The 21,296-nt window shown below is 42.5% G+C and overlaps 1 protein-coding gene across 1 annotated transcript; it reads left to right on the top strand.

The window, feature by feature from the left end:
* The first annotated feature begins 12,087 nt into the window (after window positions 1-12,087).
* On the top strand, window positions 12,088-19,418 carry fem1a (fem-1 homolog a). The gene is made up of 2 exons (XM_080726261.1): window positions 12,088-13,506; window positions 15,870-19,418. The coding sequence occupies exons 1-2, from the start codon at window positions 12,241-12,243 to the stop codon at window positions 16,470-16,472; spliced, it is 1,869 nt and encodes a 622-aa protein (XP_080582387.1). The 5' UTR covers window positions 12,088-12,240; the 3' UTR covers window positions 16,473-19,418.
* Window positions 19,419-21,296: the final 1,878 nt, after the last annotated feature.

Genomic DNA, 21,296 nt, shown 5'->3' with positions numbered 1-21,296 from the left:
CACAGTCTTGTACCCTGCCCTTTTTTCAGCTTTCTAATTAGTCGTTGCATTAAAATAAAATTGAATATTGTCATGATCCCTCACCAGCCGAGGTGGCTTTGTCCGAGGGTTAAAAACGTTTAAATAAATACTTTATGAAATGTCTATGGAAGAAATGAATGGGGAAAACGCTTCCGACACCAGAGTGAAGACGGGGTGGGGCTTCAACTGCGATGCTCTATAAGAAATGAAGGGCACATCCCTATTTGGAAGGAAACACCCACATTGCTCAGGGTGTTCCTTGACAAGCTCTAGAAAGCTCCTAAAAATTATAAGACGCCATGTTTCACGTGGTCAAGTTATTGTCTCAATGGGAATCCATGTAAATGTGACAGGATTATATAGACATTATTTCAGGCAAAATAACTGACTCCACAAGTGAACCACATAGTTGTGTGGCGTTAGTTGTAATGTAATATTGGGTCAGTTTAACATGATGCTTCTTCAAAGAAAAGTCTGATTTAATGTTTAAAAACATTACCTCAGTTTAGTGTAAAAGGTGACCCTCCTCGACCTCTCCTCTCCACAGCACCAGACCGGAACAAGGGTGATGCCGCCATCATAGTTGTTGTGGTTATGGTCGTGGGCATAGCAACAACACTGGTGATCTTCTTCGTTGTCAAAAATAAGAACACGCCCACCCATGACATTCCCCTGACCTCAACCAATCAGGGCACAGCAACCGCGAGCCGCCCCGGTCCGTCTGGCAATCAGATCTGCCTTGATGACAGTCTGACCTACGCATCTGTCGTCCACACCAATCAGACGAGGGCTGCAGTGGGAGGAGACAAGGCACATGATGATGATGATGATGATGATGGTGATGATGATGATGATGATGATGATGATGGAGATAAGGTGACCTACGCTACTGTTAAATCTTGTTCTTAATTCAAACAACCTCTACGCCAAGGTCAACAACCACCAGTAAATGACATGTTTGTACAACAAGTTCATCTTTAATCTCCACTGATTTACAAAACGCTTCTATTATGGTCTGTATATAGATCTACTGTCTGTATAACTTCAAACCCATGTTTATAACAAATTATAAAATCAGGCCTACAAAATGCATAATCTGCTCATAACAATAAACACAGTGTAATTATAAGCACTTGTACATATTCATAATGCTTTAACAATAATCATAACACATAATCATAAAAGACATGCTTTAATTACCTATATCAGGGATATAGGCATGCACCCCCAAAGGGTGCATGAAGGGCTGTTTCTAGAGGGTGTGTCAGAGAAATAAATTAATGTGGTTTAATGGTTGTAATACATCATTGTCACTGTAATGTTTTCAAGTTGGATATTTAAATGTTAAGTTAAAAGTATGTTTAAATTAAATTAAACAACAATTGCTCTTCAGCAGGCCTGATTTAAATGCAACAATGTGGCTAAAATGATGACATCATTTCCCCCATGTCTTCTCTGATGGGTCTCTACCTACATTAGTCTTCTAACTGGCTTATTGATGATGACAATGTATTGTTTTGTATGTCCTGATAATGAATTGAATACGACTACAATGGAAATAAGCCATCAAGGGCTTTTTGTGTCATCCTTATAGAAATGCTTGTGTAATTGTACTTGCTGTAGCCTACTGTTTGTAAACGCTGCCTAAAATTATGTTTCACAAAGTAAACAGTGGTTAAGGACCCATTTGTGGGTCACGGACCCAAATACATATGTAATTTCCCCCCTCTCTATGTACTGTCAAATCTTTTGTTATTTCAAAATATGTTTAAAATAATAAAATAAAAAAGATATACAAAAATCCCAAATAACTTGACATTCTTTGCAAAATAATTTCATAAGTAAAAGTCAATAAATATACATTATTATCTTTTTAAAGAAGTAGTGAAAATAACTGATCTACAAGGGTGTTCCATTAAGACTAATTGTGAGCTCCTGCCCCATCAGTGAAGGACCATGTCCAGAACTGAATCTATTGACCACTGTCTCCTGGTGCCAGAGACCTGTGAACCTTGACCTTGGAGGAGAAGGGATCAGCCACAGTCCCCAAGCCCAAAGCAAAGATTATATTGATAATATATTTTAGGAAATATATATTTAAAAAAAAAATATGTATACAGTAGGCTATATATATTTTTAAATGTAAAACTAAAAACTGTTTTAGCAGTAGTATCCTGCTGTAATTCAATACAAAGGCTATATGCCTGTTGCAACCTTTCTCATTTGAAAGACCTCTGTGCAACAGACCACGGACCCTAATGTGATACCAGCTTTTAATCTCTGGGATGCTGAGCTAAAATTATCTGTAGAGTATTTACAGTATTTAACTCTGGACCTTATGGGTCCAATTGGTTCCATTTGTACACTCTCAGATTTACAGACCTGAATTGAATTGAATTGAATTGGGATTAAGATAAATAAAAAAGAGAAAAGAATGTAGGCATACAGTCAGTGTTCCACCGTTTTGGGGAACAGGTAAAGAACACACAGCAGTAGTTTCTCAGCGTCTGTGTGACATGTGGTAGTGAGAGGTTTGACATATATTTAGGTTGTGGTTAACACCTCTATCTCATGAACATGACTGTTAACCAGCTAGTTCCTTTTGATCACGTTAAACAGTCAACATTATCAAATATTTTAACACATATATAAAGTATGTACACTTTTGGTTGATTGGGTCTTGATGATTTAGCTTCTCTGGAATTTTCAATTTGCTACTGTACCCCCTGACTCATTTCTCCTTCTAAATTACTTTTAGAATGGAGTGAAATTAAATGAAATTAAATAATGAAATTGTGCAAACATAGTAAGAGAGTGTAACTCTTAGTAAGAAGGGAATATCTTAAAAAGTCCTGGAATAAATTCCTTACCAAAACATTTTCTTCACCAATGTGTTTGTAAAGGTGTCTAGTAACACATCTCACAAAGACTGAAATTCAGTTTCCCTAGGAGAATCCGTTACAGCTGATGAAAGTTGGAGTCCCATTAAATTAACTATACAGGATAAAACACACCAAAATAAATATGCTTTAAGTAGCATGTGAGGGGTCTAACTAGGGTTTCTTAATGATTCTGAATCCATTGCAAGCATTTGTTTTGCACAAAAAACATTCCTTGGGGTAGAAACAGCCCCCATACAATTATTGTTGTAAAACCACTGACCCCTCACATGCTATTTAAGCATTTTTATTTTGGTGTGTTTTATCCTGTATAGTTAATTTAATGGGACACCAACTTTCATCAGCTGTAACTGATTCTCCTAGGGAAACCGAATTTCAGTCTTTGTGGGATGTGTTACTAGACACCTTTACGAACACATTGGTGAATACATATTTTGGTGAGGAATTTATTCCAGGATATGACACTATTTCTGAAGATATTCCCTTCTTATAGAAGGAAGAGAGGCTGCTTAATTGGGAAATGGAAGGTAACTGGTTTGATTCCCAGCTGTCATTGAGCATGACACTGAACCCCTGACTGCTCCTGATGAGCAGGATGGTACCTTGCATGGTGTCTTCTGCAATCAATCACTGTGTACATGTGTGTGAATTAGTGGGTGGATGTAATGCACATTGTAAACAGCAGCGGCTCCAGAGAATTGTGACTGCATGGGGGGCTATAGGGGCTTTTGTAGAGTAGGGGCGAATTAAACAATAAAAAATAGTACTAATATGACAAACGAGATTCTCTCGCTTAGGGTATGGATAACTGAACAGATCAGATCATTGGAAATTTCCAGCTCCAAATCTGAGGACTGTAGGTGATTGGATAGGGTTTTTGTGAGGCTGAAGATGCTTACCAGCATAAACATTACGATATTATGGTTACATAGAAGTCTGTCAATTGTCTTTCACATGTATATTTAATTTATGTATTCCTTAAATATTTGTCATCACAAATGGGTTTGTGGGATGGGGGGGCTTAGGGGGTGCTAAGCCTTCACCAGGGGGAGCTAAAACCCCCTCTAGCCTATATATATTTACCATTTTTAATATGGATGGTTGGCCATAAGGCTATACATTACAAACACCTATGGAGCCTATACAATAAACACACACACACACACACACACACACACACACACACACACACACACACACACACACACACGCACACACGCACACGCACACACACATGCACACACACAAATTATGTGCTGTTCAGGCTTAGAGACTGCGGAAACATTAAACTTGATTAAAGTATATTCTACATGTAAATTGAAGTTTTTAGTCCACAGGAAACTCTCTGCAGGATGACATGTTGATGAAAGAGGAACTAACTTCAACCACACAACTAATGCATCTTTCCAGTCAGCCTCACTGACACACAGAGACCGCTCACAGAGACAGACAGACAGACAGACAGACAGGCAGCCAGACAGACTCAGAGAGAAAGTTCATATCAGAATGTCTGGGATCACATGGATTCATTTGTTTATCATTCTGCTGCTTGGAGTCGACAAAACTCACCCAAAGGACTGCAGATCTGGAGATACTGTCAATCTCAGATGTAACAAGAACTTACCTGACTGTAAATCAAATACGCGGCTTTATGAAGAAAAAGACTCTCGGCCTGCTGATGTTGTGGCCGAGAACTGCTCTCTGACTGTCAAAGACATCGAAGCTGAAGATGTTGGTTGTTACACCTGTAGCCGATTTGATAAAAAACAACATCGACGCGATCTGTCTGTGCTGAACATCGCCATAGGAAACAAAGGGAAAGAACCGACATTAACATGCTCTCTGTTTAAATATGATAGAAGATGTCTTAAGCTGAGCTGGCTGAAGAAGAATGGTACCCTGATAAAATACAATGTTAAGTATAGATGTTCTACCACTCCGACCATCAACAACCTGATGGAGTTCAGAAGATGTCAGGTGATTTGTTGGAACAAAGTGCAGACATCCATTGACTTCCCAGGATACTTGAAGACGACACAAACAACCAACCCTCCCACTGGAACACCACCTGGTTTGACCACTGCCTCGCCCACTCAACCACTGTCCACTGTCTCTACCACCCAACAACCATCTATTGATTCCTCGTCCACCCAACAACCATCTATTGATTCACTGTCCCCTGTCTCTACTGCCCAGCAACCACATTCACTGTCCAGTGTCTCTAGCAGCGAACAAACACCAGGTAAGAGAGGAGGTACACATTACATTACAACTAGCCCACATTGCATATAGTTACAACTGAACCTATACATTATAACTGACTTCACATAAGGTGCGCGGGTGGCACAGTGATAAGTAGCTGCCCAGCACCCCAGAGTCTGGGGGTTTGAATCCTCCGTGATGCATCTGGATTTGTCAAGTGTCTACTGTCTATGTACGAACACAATTGGTGTTTGGGGGAGGGAAGCCAGGCGGGAAGGGTGATATTTGGGAGTAGTGCAGGCTCTGCGTCCTCCTGGTGGGAGCTCTGTTATGGAAAAAAAGAATGTTCCACAAGGATGAAGGATTGACAAAGTTTTATCTAAAAGATCAAAACGTCAAACAGAGTAACAGCATTACAGATTAGTAGAGCCAGGCCTCCTAGCCTGCATGCTCTTGGCAGCCCTGTCTGGGCACAAGCCTCCTCTGCCCCATTTTCAGACAGTCCTTATACTCCATTCTAACAGAGATGCTCTCCTAAATGGTCTTATAAGGGTATGTACTAAAGATAAAGGCAACTACAAATAGTTACAGAAATACAGGTTTGCTGACAAAGTGATAGTTGAGTTAAGATTAGCGCACGTATTGTGAGAGCTTGCTGACGAGACATTCAATGAGTTTGAATGGAAGCCAAACAAGTACATAATAAATATATTTGGTAATCTATACATTTCTGCCACCACAGCTCCTCACTGCAGGTGAGTCATTAGGATACTAGCCTCGGGAACCCAGGCATTTCATTCAAGAAAGAAAAGCCTAGGTAAATCCATGTAAATGTGACAGGATTTTACAGAAATGTATTTCAGGCAAAATAAATTACTCCACATTACAATTGTGTGGCGTTAGTTGTAATGTAATATGGGGTCAGTTTTAACATTAAAAAAAAATTCAGTTCAGTTTAGTGACCCTTCTCTCCTCTCCACAGCACCACACCAGAACAAGAGTGATGTCACCATCATTGTTGTTGTGGTTATGGTCGTAGTCATGGCAACAGCACTGGTGATCTTCATTGTCAAGAAGAAGAAGAACATGCCCACCCATGACATTCCCCTGACCTCAACCATTGACCCTGACCCTGATAACAGTCTGACCTACGCATCTGTTGTCCACACCAATCAGACAAGGGCTGCAGTGGGAGGAGCCAAGACACATGATGACGATGATGATGGAGATAAGGTGACCTACGCTACCGTTAAATCTCGTTCTTCAAACGACCTCTACGCCAAGGTCAACAAAACCACCAATAAATGACATGTTTGTACAACAAGTTCATCTTTAATCCCCACTGATTTACAAAATGCTTCTATTATGGTATATAGATCTAGGGCCCTATTTTCATCCATGCTAAACCCTAAAACCCTAAACTTCTTTGCCTTTTTTTTATTTATTTTGAAAACCTTTTTTAAATAGTTCAAACAGCTGATCTACAAGCCCACAATGTGTCGATGTAGATCGGTATTTAAAATGTTTTTCAAAATAGTAAAAAGAAAAAAGGCAAAGAAGTTTAGGGATTTAGGGTTTAGCATGAACTAAAATAGGGCCCCTACTGTCTGTATAACTTGCATTCAAACCCATGTGTGTAAGGCATCATAAACTCAGGCCTACTTAATGCTTTATATCCTGCTCATAACATAAAAGTGTAATGAGCACTTGTAAATATTCATAATGCTTTAATAATATTCATAACACAGAATAAATGTATACTTTTAACCAGTAAGACTCCCTAATTGAGAGATAAGCGACTGTCAGGTCGCATACACAAACTTTAGAAGGCAATGGTAGGCAATCAGGAGGGAATATGGGAAATCCATGTTAATGACATGACTTTAGAGATACCTTGTACCGCTTTGCGTGATTTTAGGGCGAAAAGTGTAGGAGCAGTGTCCAAAAATGTGTTTTGCTAGAATCGGCCTCATGGTGGCGCTATAAGAGGGCCATGTGAGAAATGAGGTGTGGTTTGGCAGCCAAGGAGTGTGTGTACAAAGTTTGGCATGGATTGGGGCAACGGTGGCGAAGATATGAGTAGGGGAAAAGTGTGACGTGACATTCAGACTGACTGACTGACAGACAGCCGGTGGAGGTTTTGATAGTAACTGCGACCTGACGGTCGCAATTAGCTAAGTCAGGGATTCCCAAAGTAGGGTGCATTCACCCTTTGGGTGCTTGGGCCTTTTCTAGAAGGTGTGTCAGAGAAATAAATTAATGTTGTTTAATGGTTGTAATGATTACATCATTACCTGGTATTGACGACAATTTATTGTTTTATATGTCTGTATAATGAATTGAATACGACCACAATGGAAACGAGACATCAAGGGCTTTTTGTGATTAGCGATGCTTGTTTAATTGTACTTGCTGGTAGCCTACTGTTTGTAAACTTTTAATAAAGTACTCAATCAATCAATCAATCCGTGCCATTACCTATCCATCCTCTCTGCTATTTGAAAGTGATATTTGTACATAACTTTGTTTCAGTTCATTGAAACTTTGTTTTAGTGTAGTTTAAGTTTCATTAAAAGCACATTGTCCTGCTCTGTGGAATACTCATATTGAATATCATTATGCATGATGTATTTTTTTTTTTTTTCTTAAAGCTATACTGTGTAAGATGCTCAACTAGTGGTCATTAGCCCTATAGCAAACCGGGTCGCGCCCGCGTCTTTCAGCCGTTTTTCGTACCTTCACACCCCCGCGTCTGCCTCCACCTCGCCGAGAGCTATCTTTAGAGGGGTCCCTGGTTCCTGTGCGTTCAGGCATTCCGGAGAAACGGACTCCTTCACCCTGCCTGGTAGGCGAGATTACCTTTTGAGTATAGAGACACACGGGCGACTACAAATATGGCGACCCCACATCAAGATGCGCTGTGATTGGCCGGCATTGTATAACCCTCGCTGTGATTGGCCGGTAGTGTGACGACGTAATTTTGCCGGGAAATCCCGCCCCTGTCACGGCTAAGTAGAAAACATATAAAGAGAAGGCTTCAGAAGCTGAAAATAACGGAGTGGGGGTTCTAAAACTTTAGCGATTTAACAGTTAGGACAATTTTAAGATTTGTTTTATAAAAAAAGTTACATGGTATAACTTTAAAGGAGTAGCTCACCCCCAAAATGACTTTTTTTTCTAATGTTACTTGTAATTTCATTAAATTACAATAAATGTACCCCCATTGATTCCAGATGGGTGGGGGGAAATTTACTATATTAAAGATTTTGTCTTAGGAATGTAACAAATGAACCGAAAAAAATAAGTATTGAACTCAAGTCTCCATGGTGTAAGTAATCAATAGGAAAAAAAAGTCATTTTGGGGGTGAACTACTCCTTTAAGGATTCATCAACCAAGTCGGTGTGTGTGTGTGTGTGTGTGTGTGTGTGTGTGTGTGTGTGTGTGCGCGTGCGTAGGTGTTCAACAAAGTCAATAAATGTAAATACATTTTTAAAGAAGTATAGTGACAATAGCAGATCTACAAGCTCATTGCATTACGACTCATTGTGAGCTACTGCCCCATCTGTGAAGGCTGGCCAAGCAGGGACCATGTGTCCAGCACTGAAGGTTGACCACTGTCTCCTGGTGCCATGGACCTGTGAACCTTGACCTTGGAGGAGAAGTGGCATCATGTGGCGTCAGCCCAAAGCAAAGATTATATTGATAATATATTAGAAATATATCATTTATATTAAAAAGGAGTATACTGTAGTGTATACAGTATACAGTACTATACATTTCTAAATGTAAAGAAATGCCTGCTATTTACAACCGTGCTCATTTGAAGGACCTCTAGTTTGATTATGCAACAGATCACGGACCATAATGTGATACCAGTTTTTAATCTCTGGGACACTGAGCTACATTTTAAAATCCTCTGTAGAGTATTTACAGTATTTAACTCCCTTATGGGTCCATTTGGTTCCATTTGTACAAAGAGTTACTGACCTGAATTGAATTGAATTGGGATTAATAAGGTCTACAAAGAAATGAAATAAATGTAGGCCTACAGTCGGTGTTCCACCATATAGGGGAACAGGTGATGATAACAACACAAATCTTTCTCAGCATCTCTGAGACATGTTGAAGTGTTTTTAGGTCGTGGTTAACAACTCTATCTCATGCACGTCACAGCCATGACTGTTAACCAGCTACTTCCTTTTTTATCATGTTAAACAGTCAACATCCTTTGGTCGGAAGGTCTTATCTATTGATCATTATCATACTTTAACCAATGTGAATATGTACACTTTTGGTTGACTGGGTCCATAGATGGTGTAGCTTCTCTTGATTTTTCAATTTGCTACTGTCCCTGACTAATTTCTCCTTCTAAATTACTTTTAAATGGGGGTGAAATGAAATGAAATAAAAATATATAATGAAATTGTGCAAACATAGTAGAGTGTCAGACCCTAAGAAGGAAGAGCGGCCGCTTAATTGGGCAATGGAAGGGGTTTGATTTCTCAGCTGTCTTTGAGCAAGACACTGAATACCTAAAAGCCTTGAAATTCACTATATTCATCTAGTATTTAACTCCCTTCAGGGTCCATACAGGGGAGTTACAGAGCTGAATTGTACAGACAGTGTTCCACCATATTGGGGAACAGGTAATGTTAACAACACAGCAGTAGTTTCTCAGAAAATCTCTGAAAAATGTGAGAGTGAGAGGTTTGAAGTGTTTTTGGGTTGTGGTTAACACATCTCACACGTCACATGCACCCATGACTATTAAAGGCTACTTCCTTTTTATCACGTTAAACTGTCAACATTCTTAGGTCTTATTGGTCATTATTATCATACATGTTTTAACCATTAAGTATGTAGCCTACACTTTTGGTTGACTGGGTCTAGAATGGTTTAGCTTCTCTGGAATTTTCATATGCTACTGTCGCCCGCGACTAATTTCCCCTTCTAAATTTATTGTAGAAGGGGGTGAAATGAAATGAAATTGTGCAAACATAGTTAGAGATTGGCAGATGTTTCCAGTCCACAGGAAACTCTCTGCAGAATGCCATGCTAATGAATGAGAAACTACTGTAACTTCAACCACACAACTAATGCTGCTCTCCAGTCAGCCTCACTGACACACAGACACACAGACAGACAGACAGACAGACAGACAGACACAGACACACGCACACACGCACGCACGCACACACACACACACACACACACACACACACACACACACACACACACACACACACACACACACACACACACACACACACACACACACACACACACACAGGCAGAGAGAAAGTTCAGATCAGAATGTCTGGGATGAAATGGATTCAGTTGTTTTTTGTTCTGCTGCTTGGAGTCGACAAAACTTACCGGACGCTGTTGACCTTTACAGAAGATCTGGAGATACTGTCAGTCTGCCATCCATGTAACAACAACTTACCTGATGGTCCTGACTGTAAATCAACTGTGTGGCTTTATAAACATTTTCACCTTATTCTGCAGATGTTGTGGCTGAGCATGGTTCAATTAAAAGTAAAGTAAAGCCATCTAAAACAAATAGGATGAGTCTGGAGTCTAACTGCTCTTTGACTGTTAAAGACATGCTGGTCGTTATTCATGTCGACAATTTGATACAAACCGTCTTGGAAAGAATCAACTGATTTACCTGTCTGTAGCCTATTGAACATCACCAGAGGAACGAGTGGGACACATCAGACATTAACATGCTCTCTGTTTAAATTTGGTTTTAGATGTGCTACGTTGAGCTGGCTGAAGGAGGATGGTATACCTGATGAAAAACAATTGTTTGGTCTGTAATAATGTTCTACCACTCTGACCATCAACAACAACCTGATAGAGTTTAGAAGATGCATTATTAATCTTGATGTCTATAATGTAGATATAATCAGGCCATTTATTTATTTTTAAGGGTTGTGGGTGTATCGACCAAGTCGGGTGCATTGATTTAAACACTGTTTACTTTGGGAAACAGTAGGCCTTGTGAAAATAGCAGATCTACAAGCTCAGAACACTTTGCTTTTGGGTCTCGAGCTAAAAAGATTGGGAATGGGAACCACTGGCTTAAAAGGTTTTGGAAACATTGACCTATAATATTGATGGACACTCACAGATATATTAATAGCCCACTATACATTGTCATGTTATAATGCATTATAAACACTGTTATAATAAGTTACAGTGTGATTACAAGTGAAATATATGTTTTGTTGTTTAGTGATGGTAGTGCTCTCTGTCCCCAATGTGAACAAGCTATTGTGCTTTCTTGCATGGGTTTAAATCCTATTAGTAGACCTTTATCTGAACTGTGCTGTCTAAGTTCTTGTGCTGTGCTTTTCCTATGCGAACTTCTAATAAAGTATTGAATCAATCAATCAATCAATCAATCAATCAATCAATCAATCAATCAATCATTGTCCATAGTTCCATGGTCTGCTGTTCAGCTGGACTGAGGTGTTCTGCTGCCCTCTACTGGCCATCTGACACAGTGAGTTACAGAACTGAAGTCTTAATATACTTTCACTTTGTTGTTTGTGTCACACAAAGAAATGGCATATAATAATGACGACAACAACAACAACAACAACAACAACAACAATACTATTCGTTTTACTACTACTCCTAACATTTTTTATATAAATATTTAGATTTAGAGATTGTATTACAAATTACATTTACTTCGGTGCCCTCGGTGTCTTCGGGCTCATGTAACAAGCGAACCCATGGGGGTTGCTAGGTCATCCTATCGACATGCATCATGGGAAATGTAGTTATTTATAACGCGTGCCCACCGATTAGAACCTGAATGAACCAAAGTGAACGGCATTACAACTACATCTTCCACAATGCTTTGCGGCGTGTGTAAACATAGAACTGTCAAACAACAGCAGCGCCATCTTGACAGCTCCCTGCTCAAAATGGCAGAAAGATGCATCGGGACACAAACCCAACCCGGGCTAAAGATTACATGATCATATGATTCATAACAAAACAGCCTTCCGTCCACGACGACGCCAGGAGGGTTTGTTATGACCGGCTGGGCGGCCGCTGCGTCGGCGCAGAGTCTATAAGCAATACAAAAACCTCGATAAAATGGATATAAGCACGGCGGTGTTCAACGCAGCCAAGGACGGTAAGCTGAAACTTATCCAGAAGTTGCTGAGCAACAAAAGCGCCGAGGAGCTGGGCGCCCTGGCCGAGGAGAAGACCCAGGGCGGCACTCCGCTGCTCATCGCCTCCCGCTACGGCCACCTGGAGGTGGTGGACTACCTGCTGGAGCACTGCCGCGCCGGCGTGGAGCTCGGCGGCTCCGTCAACTTCGACGGTGAGACGATCGAGGGCGCGCCGCCGCTGTGGGCGGCGTCGGCCGCCGGCCACCTGCCCGTGGTGCGGACGCTGCTGAGGCACGGCGCCGCCGTCAACAACACGACGCTCACCAACTCCACGCCGCTGCGCGCCGCCTGCTTCGACGGCCACCTGGAGATCGTGCGCTACCTGGTGGAGCACCGCGCCGACATGGAGGTGGCCAACCGCCACGGGCACACCTGCCTCATGATCTCCTGCTACAAGGGCCACAAGGAGATCGCCAAGTTCCTCCTGGAGCGAGGAGCTGATGTCAACCGAAAGAGCGTCAAGGGGAACACCGCCCTACATGACTGTGCTGAGTCAGGTAGCCTGGACATCATGAAGATGCTGCTGAAGTGCAATGCCCGCATGGAGAGGGATGGCTATGGCATGACACCCCTCCTCGCTGCCAGTGTCACGGGCCACACCAACATCGTGGAGTACCTGGCCCACCAGCCGCGCTCCTCCAGAGAGGAGCGCATCGACGCGCTGGAGCTCCTGGGCGCCACCTTCGTGGACAAGAAGCGAGACCTGTTGGGCGCCATGCGCTACTGGAGGAGAGCCATGGAGCTGAGGCAGCCTGGGGAGAAGAACGCTGTGCTGGCCAAGCCCCCGCCCGGCGCCCCGATCCCGGCCTACGACTGCGCCCGGGAGGTGAGCACGGTGGAGGAGCTGGAGGCACTCATCACGGACCCCGACGAGATGCGCATGCAGGCGCTGCTTGTGCGCGAGCGTATCCTTGGGCCGTCGCACCCCGACACCTCCTACTACATCCGCTACAGGGGGGCCGTGTACGCCGATTCGGGCAACTTTGAGCGCTGCATCAGCCTGTGGAAGTATGCCCTGGACATGCAGCAGAGCAACCTGGACCCTCTCAGCCCCATGACGGCCTCCAGCTTCCTGTCCTTCGCTGAGCTCTTCTCCTTCGTGCTCCAGGACCGGGCCAAGGGAACGCTGGCCACGCGTGTCACCTTCCATGACCTAATGGGCGTGCTGGGGAAAAGCGTCAGGGAGGTGAGTGTTAAGGGGAACAGACCGGCTGCGGACAGGGTGCCGGACATTTTTTACAGCGCAGCAACGCCTGGATATAGAACATTGACGTATCGAAGGAGTGCGTGAGGCGTGAACGCGAGCTTGCGCGCGCCTGCCGGTGTGGGTAGGTTCATTGAAAATAATGGGGGCGCCTGTTTTGACGCGAGCCGTCCACAGCCGGTGTGTGTCCCCCTTTAAGGGCCTTTCAGACGGACGGTGGTTGACGTGGATCAGCGGGAATGGCTCCGCAGTGGAGACAAACACAATCGCTCCGCGAGCGATTGCATTAACGATGAAGTGTGAGAATTTCACAGGACCACGCCCACTCGCCTCTCCGCCCCTCAACTTCTCCGCACATCCTAATTAATAGCCCATCTCTCATTGAAAATGTATTACTTGGGCGCGTCAACCACCTCCCGCCTGAAGTCGCTTTAGATGGCCGTAGCTGAACGAGTAGCGAGGCCACCCGGGGTAAACGGAACAGGGGTTGACATTAAGGTCTCGGAGGCACTTGCCCATCGGGCAAGTACAGGACATGTTCTACTTGCCCGAAAAGTAAATCGTCCATTATAAAATGATAGGTAAAATTTTTATTACCACTCAATTTAACGCTTATTTCTTTACTTTCTGGGGCTGAGTGATAAAAAATAACCTCAATATCTCCAAATCCAAATACCTACATAGCTATGATTGAATATGTCCATGGTTTCACACTTGTTACATTCCACAGACCAGAAAACGGACTGCGCTGGCCATATTTCGTTTTTTAGACAGATATTGTGTTCATAGACATTGCGTCCCCTACTCAAATAAGCACTTGCCCAGTCGGGCAACCTGAAATCAAACTAGTCCTGCCCGAAAGTTTTATTTGCCTGCCGGGGCAGCTGGGCAAGCCTTAGTGTCAATGCCTGCGCAAAGTCCCATGTTCGATGGTGCAACTTAACCCCTGACTGGAACCAATTGGGGAAAGGGAAAATAAAACAGTGGTGTGTTCTACCATCCAAGAAAGTGTATCTGATATGCAGGAGGAGGGTCTGGGGCAGCAAGAATGTGGACTTCACTAGCCTAGTCTGAGGTGAAGGCTTACGTGTAGTCGTGTAGCTATTGTCTTTCTTGAGGTGATAATGAATTGCCGCTGGCTAAGAAATTCACACATTAAACAGTAGACCTGCCACACTTCATAGTATTCAAACTGTGTCGTCTCACAACATAGACCATTCGGCAACCATGTGAGTGGGAATATTCAGAATGATAATCTATGCCGTCCACAAAAAATATTGAACACACCGTGGGAAAAACAGAGGCCAACCGGGTGCTCATTGGAGATAAAACGCACACTGTCCCAGTGACATTGCATTGTATCCCACCCTGTGCTTATAGGCAGGCAGGTACTGCACGTACGCAAACTCACAGGTAATCACAATGTGACAATGATGTGCTGTTATGGCATCACAGAATGAATACACTGATTTCATTACAGTAGGGCTGGGCGATATGACTTCAAATTAATACCACGTTCACGACACCACGATAGGTGAAACCTTTGCCTCGATTATCATTAATGAATGATTAAAATAGATTTTCATTTTTGAAAATGGCAGATCTACAAGCTCAAAATGCTTCTCAGTGTAACACCGTGACCGTCTGGATATATTTCCAGTTAGTTTCCCTGCCCTACTTAATGTTACAGTGTCAGAAGTATTATCAGCAGAGGTGTGGACTTGAGACTTAAACTCAAGTCTCAACATTTGATGACTTTAGACTCAACTTGATAAAATCAAGAAAGATTTGCAACTCAGCTTGGACTCTATAACACCAATGACTTTGTCCCACTTCTACTTATCAGCACAGTAACCGTACAGTAACCTCACACCATACAGGTGACCTGGTACCACTCAAATCTAGAGCTGACATTTTCTCATTCTCATTCTACTACCCTGCCTTTCTTTCAAAAGACATACTAGTTATTTTTTTATTTTTTATATATGATTTTGTTTTATGCTGTGCTGGTGAATTGAATACATAGGTCCACAAGGTAATCAATAATTAGAAGTAACATTCATGCCGGGAACACATTTTATTGTATGGGAGGTGCTTACAGTACATGCACAGTATGTAGCAACATATTTATTTGTGTAGGCTAATTTCTGATTTAGGCCTAACTATAGGTTATAGGTTAGGCATAAATGGATTAAAATGATTGGCTTAGGAATGCGTCAAAAACAAAAAAAAATATTGGGTGAACTACTCCCTTTAAGTGTGTGATCCTTTTAGCCTTAATGTCTGACTGTACCGTGTGCTGTCTGACTAATGAAGTGTTCAATCAATCAATCGACCACATCAAGGTGGAGCGTGCGGTGGCCCAGCGAGACAACCCTCCCGAGGCTCCTCAGTTCACCAAGGCCCTGTCCATCATCCTGCACCTGATCTTCCTGCTGGAGAAGCTGGAGTGCGGCGGCGAGGAGCAGGAGCACCAGAAGAAGCAGACGGTGTACCGGCTGCTGAAGCTGAACCCGCGCGGCCGCCTGGGCTACACGCCGCTGCACATGGCGGTGGACAAGGACACCACGTCGGTGGGCCGCTACCCGGTGGGCCGCTTCCCCTCGCAGGCTGTGGCCCAGCTGCTGCTGGAGTGCGGCGCCGACGTGGATTCGCGCGACTGCGACAACAACACGCCGCTGCACGTGGCGGCCGCCAACGGCTGCCCGGAAATCATGGCGCTGCTGGTGCGCGGCGGCGCCCACTTCGACGCCACAAACGCCCACCGAAAGACGGCGTTCGAGCTGCTGGACGAGCAGAGTGGCGGCGGAGGTGGCGGGCACCAGGCCCTCTACCCGTTGAACTACGTCAGCCTGCAGTGCCTGGCGGCGCGCGCCATCGAGAGACACAGACTGCCCTACAAGGGGCTCATCTCGGAGGAGATGGAGGCCTTCATAGAGCTCCACTGACCCTCCATACACTGTTGTCCCCCCCACAACCACAACTACAACCAGCCTCCTCTTCTCATCCCACCAAAACCCTCTATTTATCCTCCTTCCCCACTGATATCGCCAGGGTTGCAACGACTAATCGAAGTGATCGATTTAATTAATTATGTCATGAATTGTCAATTCTTTTTATCAAATTAATACATAATTGGTAATCGATCGATATTTTGGGCATGTCATATAGGTGGAAATGTAACAAAAAAAAAGAAAAAATCTAATCATGAAAAAAGCAGAGCTTGTAGATCTGCTATTTTAACAATTTTTGTACGGCACCGTAGTGTGATGAAGGTTGATTTCCAATCCAATTGATATTGCATTGATATGCGCAAAAAAAAAAACACTGCTTCTCAATTGTCAATTAATCAAAAGTATTCGATAAAAGGATTGTTAAGAAACGAAAGGGTCGTTGCAGCCCCAGATATCAGCTTGCCATCACCTCCACCGCCACCCTGTTCTCTGCGTTGCCACTTGACTTCTACCATCAATAAAATCCTCCTCTTCTCTCGGATGGAGCATAGCAATAAAACACCTGCTCTCTGGTGCGTGAAAAAGTAAATAGAAAGTCCTCCTTTCTATGTCGATTGATTTATCATGGACACTTTTAATGTGACGCTAGGTTTCTACTGCTATTTGAAACTTAAACTTGGTCTAGGCTTTTAATGCATTTGGGGTTTTCTCTTTTCCTTCAGTTTTCCCAGTCAAAAGCGGAGACTCTTTACGGCAGGGGTCTTCAGCAGGGGTCCAGGGCCCCTAGGGAGGCCCTCAGAGTTACTACGGGGGGCCACCAAATTTTTCTGTGACATTAGTCAAAAATGCAGAGACCGGCCATTTTCGTCAAAGAGGTAATTGTAGAGGGGGGTAAAAGAGCGGACCAAGTACGGAGCCAAAGATCAAGTATTGGTGGTTTAAATGGTTAAATGTCTGAAATAAACAAAACAAAAACATACATTTACACAACACTGAACACAACACTGATGAAAGTCAATGAAGCCTTCTATTAAATCTATGAAAAAGTTTAATCTGCAACACAATTTCATACAATATGTTGTGGGAGTCCCTGCTTCATCTCTCTCACCTAAGGGATCTTTGGGCTGAAAAACGTTGAAGACCCCTGCTTTACGCGGTATGTGACAGTGCCTGTATGTATTGGGTGACGGCTCTCTTTGCGTGCGTGAGAGACGGGATGTTATTATGGTTGCTTGGCGGCGATCACATTTTTGGCCGGACAACCTGCATGAGCGAATGAGGAGTGAACACGATAGCTCGTTTGTTGTGATGATGCATTGCAAGTTTATCCACGGAAAACGAAAACCAGTTTGATCATCAGAATAAAAAACACTCCAGTTTTCGCTGCTGCTTGACAGTTCTGCCAATTCCCAAGCCAACGTAGCATTGTCCTATTTTGAATATCCCACCAAACTTAAAGGCTTGGTTTGTCACAGAGAACCCCTCACTTAACCCACACTGTGTCAAATATGAGCCATAATAAGGTTATGTTTTCTTTCAAAGTGTAGCCTATTAAGCTGTTGGCCAGTTTGGAACACGACTGTTTTGTGCTTTATTGTTGTGAGGAGAAGCTAATAAACGTGCACTGTTGCTTTTGGGGGATGTGAGCCTTGCTTGTACACTTAATGAAAGTGGGCTGGACAGCACAGGTCGTTGGTTCTGTCTCAGACCATGACAGGACTGGGCAGCTTGCAGCGTTTCTAGGACTAGGATCAGAGTGTGAATGATGAGTGATATCCCTAACATGCATTCATACATGCATATACCACTATTCTCTGCCTGTCTCTCAAATCTACTTGTTTGGTTAAAGAGCACAGACCCATGTATGTATGGGTCATTATTTTTGCTATATCTTTTTTTTATTTTTTTTTACATCGGTATCCGCAATTATGTCCTAATTAGTAACCACTTTAACCTGTTGACCCTGTTTTGGACAATTGTCATTCTAGGCAAAAAGAATGTTTCAAAGGTTTCCAAGAATTTTCAAAAATTGCTTATCTGCTTGTAATTCAGCAATTTTTTAATGTTCTACTTTTTTGGGGACAAAAATAGAAACGGATCAATGTTTTTTAAATTGATTTAGAATTAATTTTGTGCCGTCAAAATATCGGTCAAAGTGTCGGTAATATGTGGGCTCTTTGTGGGCTATTTCTATCTGACCTATGCAATTTAGAATATTAGCATATTATGCTAATTTGCTCGACCAGAAACGGTCCTGTATCATATTCCATCTCACATTTGTGAACACGGGGCAAATTAGTGTTCCAGAATGTTTAAGATGCAAAATCTCAAGAAGATTGCTTGGTGAAGTAAACAAAAAATAATAATTGATTGTGTTGCATTGACTTGGAATGTTTTCTTGAGAATTTAGCCTATATCCAAATGAGCTTCATTGAATGGTAGCCCCATTAAATGTACCCTGGTAGGTACTGTCATTGTCATCATCAACCTCCAGCTCAGTGGTACAGCCCTACTTCCAGTATTTGTCATCTGATGACAAACATGGCTCTCTTTATAGTTTGCGAGCAAAGATGAAAATGTTTTTTTTTTTTTTTTTTTACCCCTGTTGTTCTCTCACAGTGTTCATAACAATGGTACGGATGGCTTTCCGCTCTCCGACCATACCAGTATTTTAGTCTTATTGTTTTTGGTGGTAACATCTTATTGGGTTTTATTTAGTTTGATCACGAATGTTTGGGTTTGTCTGTCTATCAAAACGCCACCGAAATTTAATGCACTTTGAGAAGCTCTGAATCCTAGAACCGAGACCACATCTGGCTATGAACTGTTGTCTCTCTCTGTCTCTTTCTGCCTCTGTCTCTTCCTGTCCGTCTCTTCCTGCCTGTCTCTCTGTCTGTCACTCTCTACTGATTGATTCATTATTTAACCGGTGATGATGATAACCTCAGAACAAAACAAAAAAAACTGTGTTGGAAATAATGAATAAAATTCAGAATCACAATAACCAGACGGTTTTGTGTACTGCGTATTATACGTTGATTGAATAACAGTGTTATTTTTCTGGTCCAATGTAAAGTCTCATGTTGAGTTACAGGTCTCACTTAGCCTAATTCATCTAACTAATCTAACTTAGACCTAATTTAGATGTGTGGTGACATAAAATTCAATATTATGGGCTAGAGCAGTGGTGAGAGCGGCTGCTAACAAACCTATGTGCACTGCTTCTTTGGGAACAGATCCTGATTTTTTCACCCTACATTCTTCCATCATTGCATTATTTCTGCAATGCCGTGATCTTAAACAAATTGTAGCCCTCTACATTGACTTTAAATGTTACCCCGATGTTTCAATAGGCAGAACTCTCTGATATGTCCAGCCTATGTGACAGTTTGACTGGGATTCCCCAGGGGTCTATACTTGGTCTGTGTGCTTCCCCCTTTACACCAAACGTCTTCGCCAAAAATAGCTGATCTACAAGCTCACTAAGTGAAGTGTTGTGATCTTGTAGATGAGCTATTTTCCATAGAATGTTTGCCCCAGAATAGGGATGTTAAGATACACATGGTTAAGTTATGATCTCTTGATATCTGGGTCAAATCTTCAGAAAGTTAGAATATGGAGATCAGAGGTTTCTACCCGACAGTAACGTATGTTTCCCTACGGTTAAGTGAAAGGAGGGCCCCACATTGGACAACTGAAATGAAACGTGAAACGCATAGCCCTGGATTATGTTAAAAGCGGCACTAAATTGATAGACGTGACACATTGCTTTACAATAGATCATGTGTCACTAAAGTATAATCTGAGGTTACAGTGAAACATTACTTCCAACAAAACAATCCACTTCAGGGTTGATTGAAGGTCTGTAACTCTTGAGAGTGTACAAATGGAACCAATTAGAGTTATGGGGGTCCTTGAAAATAAATCAGTGTCATAAAGTAAATATTCTAAAGAAAGCCTGGAGACTAAAGACTCTGACATTGAGTATTTTGGTCATATGATAAAATAAGAACATTATAATGTTATGTTAAAAACAAAAATCAAAAAATTGCCACGGACAACGACAAGTGAAAGTCTTACCACGGACACATTTGTCCGTGAATGGCCAAATTGATGACCCCTGGTGACTACATGCATGGGGGTTGTTTTCTTCTTCCTTTGAGGACGTCACAGCCAGGCCATGTTGAGATGGACCACGAGGCGGCTCCAGCCCCTGGGCCTCACTCCTCCCATGTGTGTTTCTGGTGTTGCTCTGTCAGTATATCTTGGAAGGGAGTGAGTAGCCATTCTGGGTGACTAGTTAGCTTCCCCGCAGGGCCACTCATGTTACGGACATCCTTATATTTAGATGGATTGAAAGGGTTGTGACGACTGGACACACAATCTCTGCAAATAACTGATGAGTCGTCCCTGGGGTCGCTTTTGCCACTCGCCTCCGTTGCTCGGCCCTCCGAAGAAGAATTCGTACACCAAGCAGTTTATGTTTATATTTATGTTTATTCAGCTTTCATCATGATCACAGGTTTAAAAAGAAGGTTGCCATTGAAAACACAGAATCATTTACCTGATTACAACACATAACTTCAAAAAAGAAAAAAAAACTGCCTATCTAAAAAAGTCGAATACGGTAGAATTTTAGGATACTTTATACTTCTACTCCACTACATCTCAGAGGCAAATGTTGTCCTTTTCACTCCACTACAAGTATTTGAAAACTTTAGTTGCTAATGTGATGCATTGTGAGCTTTTGGACAAACTTTTTAAGCAATTTTCCAATTTGGAATACAGACCTTTTACGTACTGCTACTTCATATCTCT

The sequence above is a fragment of the Nannobrachium achirus genome, assembly GCF_963921795.1.
Source record: "Nannobrachium achirus genome assembly, chromosome: 5".
NCBI lineage: Eukaryota > Metazoa > Chordata > Actinopteri > Myctophiformes > Myctophidae > Nannobrachium > Nannobrachium achirus.
The sequence above is the reverse complement of the archived record's forward strand: the minus strand, read 5'-3'. Positions and strand labels throughout refer to the sequence as shown.

Bases quoted from the DNA above. Each gene is read 5' to 3' on its own strand.
- fem1a (XM_080726261.1), top strand. From the start codon at position 12,241: ATGGATATAAGCACGGCGGTGTTCAACGCAGCCAAGGACGGTAAGCTG. The intron at 13,507-15,869 runs GTGAGTGTTAAG...GACCACATCAAG, and splicing joins TGGGGAAAAGCGTCAGGGAG to GTGGAGCGTGCGGTGGCCCA.